This window comes from Buceros rhinoceros, unplaced genomic scaffold (assembly GCF_000710305.1).
Source record: "Buceros rhinoceros silvestris isolate BGI_N320 unplaced genomic scaffold, ASM71030v1 scaffold22524, whole genome shotgun sequence".
Taxonomy (NCBI): domain Eukaryota; kingdom Metazoa; phylum Chordata; class Aves; order Bucerotiformes; family Bucerotidae; genus Buceros; species Buceros rhinoceros.
The window spans coordinates 6,251-8,242 of NW_010409129.1; the positions used below are offsets into that span (position 1 = coordinate 6,251).

The following is a 1,992-nucleotide window of genomic DNA, read 5'->3' on the forward strand; positions in this document are numbered from 1 at the left end:
GCTGCTAGCCAGCCCTGATAGCCAGTGTGGGGGTTCAGCCAGGTCCCTGCAGGTCCCTAGTGAGTCTGAGCCCTGCCTCCTCCAGCGATGTTTGGGGCAGGGAGAAGTACCCTGGGGAGATGACGGTTAGGGCAATGGTTGGCTTCTCTTTCCTCCTCCTCCGGCCCCCAGCCAGGCGGGGGTTGGAGCCCATCTCCTAACCGCTCTCCATCCTCTGCAGGAGATCATGCGGGACTACATCCAGAAGCACCCCGAGCTGAACATCAGCGAGGAGGGCATTACCCGCTCCACCCTCACCAAGGCCGAGCGCCAGCTCAAGGACAAGTTTGACGGACGACCCACAAAGCCGCCTCCGTGAGTCCTGTCCCTCCCCGTCTGGGTGCGAGGGCCGTGTCCCGCTCCGAGTGACCACTTCAGGGTCAGCTCAGGCAGACACTGGGTCTTGCTAACGAGGAAACTGGGGGCTCTGCCTGGCTTTGAGAGCCCCGATTGTTTCTGGGACCATGGGCAAGGGCTGTCGATGACCCCATTAAACCCTTAAATACACAGTAAATACACATCTGAGAGCTGTTCAGGGTGTGCTCCGGGTTAGGGCTTAATCCAGCCTCCAGCATCCCTAAAACCCAGACCGCTCTGTCACACTGCCCAGTACAACCCAGGGAGCAGCTGAGGCAGGTCTTGGGGGGGCTCTCAGCACCCAGCCAGCCCCACAGAGGGGACGTGAGCGGTGCAGGTTGTCCCTGACGCTAGGTCTCTCTGTGGGTTGCAGGAACAGCTACTCCCTGTACTGTGCAGAGCTGATGGCCAACATGAAAGACGTGCCCAGCACCGAGCGGATGGTGCTGTGCAGCCAGCAGTGGAAGCTGCTCTCCCAGAAGGAAAAGGACGCGTACCACAAAAAGTGTGACCAGGTGAGTGGCTGAGGGTGGACAGACAGGAGGACACCAGTGGTGTGGGGAAGAGGAAGAGGAGGACAGGAGAGCTTGGGCTGCAGATCATGCTGGAAATGAGCCCCTCGCCCTTCTTCTCTGCCTTTTCTTGTCTTGACCACCAGTTCCTCCTGAGGTCCTCGGTCACCTCCTGTGGTCCTCTGTCCCCCCAGTCCACGTGTGTGGGACCAGCAGATGGTCCGGGTGGAGGATGAGGAGGCTGAGGCTGGGTCAGGGACTGCAGAGGCGGGGATGGAGAATCTCTGTGTAACCACGTGTTTCCATCTCCCTCCAGAAAAAGAAAGACTATGAGATTGAGCTCCTCCGCTTCCTGGAGGTGAGTGACGTGGGGGTGCCTCAGCCAGGAGGTGCTGGAGACCCCCAGCGCGGGGAGGGAGCTGAGCTGGTTCAACAGGGCTTGCACTGATGCTTGTCCTCTTCTGCTCCCCCCAAAACGTGGCTCGACCCAGCCGTGGGTGCTGTGCAGAGATGTTTGTGCATAGTCTTGACCCTTCCCCAGCCCTAATGCCTGACCCAGTGTCTTCCAGTTGAGTACTGGGGACGGGTGGGGAAGCTGGGGGTTAGCGGAGGGCTGGTACCAGAGGAGGGGTTGCCGGCAGTGGCTGTGGCTGATCAGGCGGCACCGTCTCTCGCTTCCTTCCCTCGGCTGGGGCGTAGGTGGGGGGAGCTGCACTGGGGCTGTCCCGGTACAGTGCTCAGCACCCGGGCGGATGTGACGTGGCCTCGGCTGCATCTGCAAGGGCAGGGGGTGGAAAACCCAGATCCAGGCACCTGCCCACCCTGCCTTTGCGGGGAGAAGGCAGACGAGACCAAGCCAAGGAGGGGACAGAGCTGGGGAAGAGGGTTCCTGGCCGGTGAGGAGGGTGACACAGGCATAAGAACCCCCAGACTGCGCCCCCAGGATTGCAGGGCCGGATGCTGGCCCTGGCTGGGGTAGCTTTTAGAGCAGGACAAGGGAGTGTGTTAGTTCCCCCTCCCCGGCGTCCCTGTTTCCTGCCTGCATCTAAGCCTTGTTAGCAGCGTCGGTGTCTAACGGTGTCTC

General features: G+C 61.1%; 1 protein-coding gene across 1 annotated transcript in view; it reads left to right on the top strand.

The window, feature by feature from the left end:
- Positions 1-1,992, top strand: part of LOC104492573 (nucleolar transcription factor 1-like) — a gene marked incomplete at both ends in the record, with an annotated part of 9,838 nt that overhangs the window by 3,925 nt on the left and 3,921 nt on the right. The window contains 3 exon segments of the mRNA XM_010135151.1: positions 221-354; positions 770-911; positions 1,225-1,266. Of these exon segments, the coding sequence (XP_010133453.1) occupies positions 221-354; positions 770-911; positions 1,225-1,266 (318 nt within the window).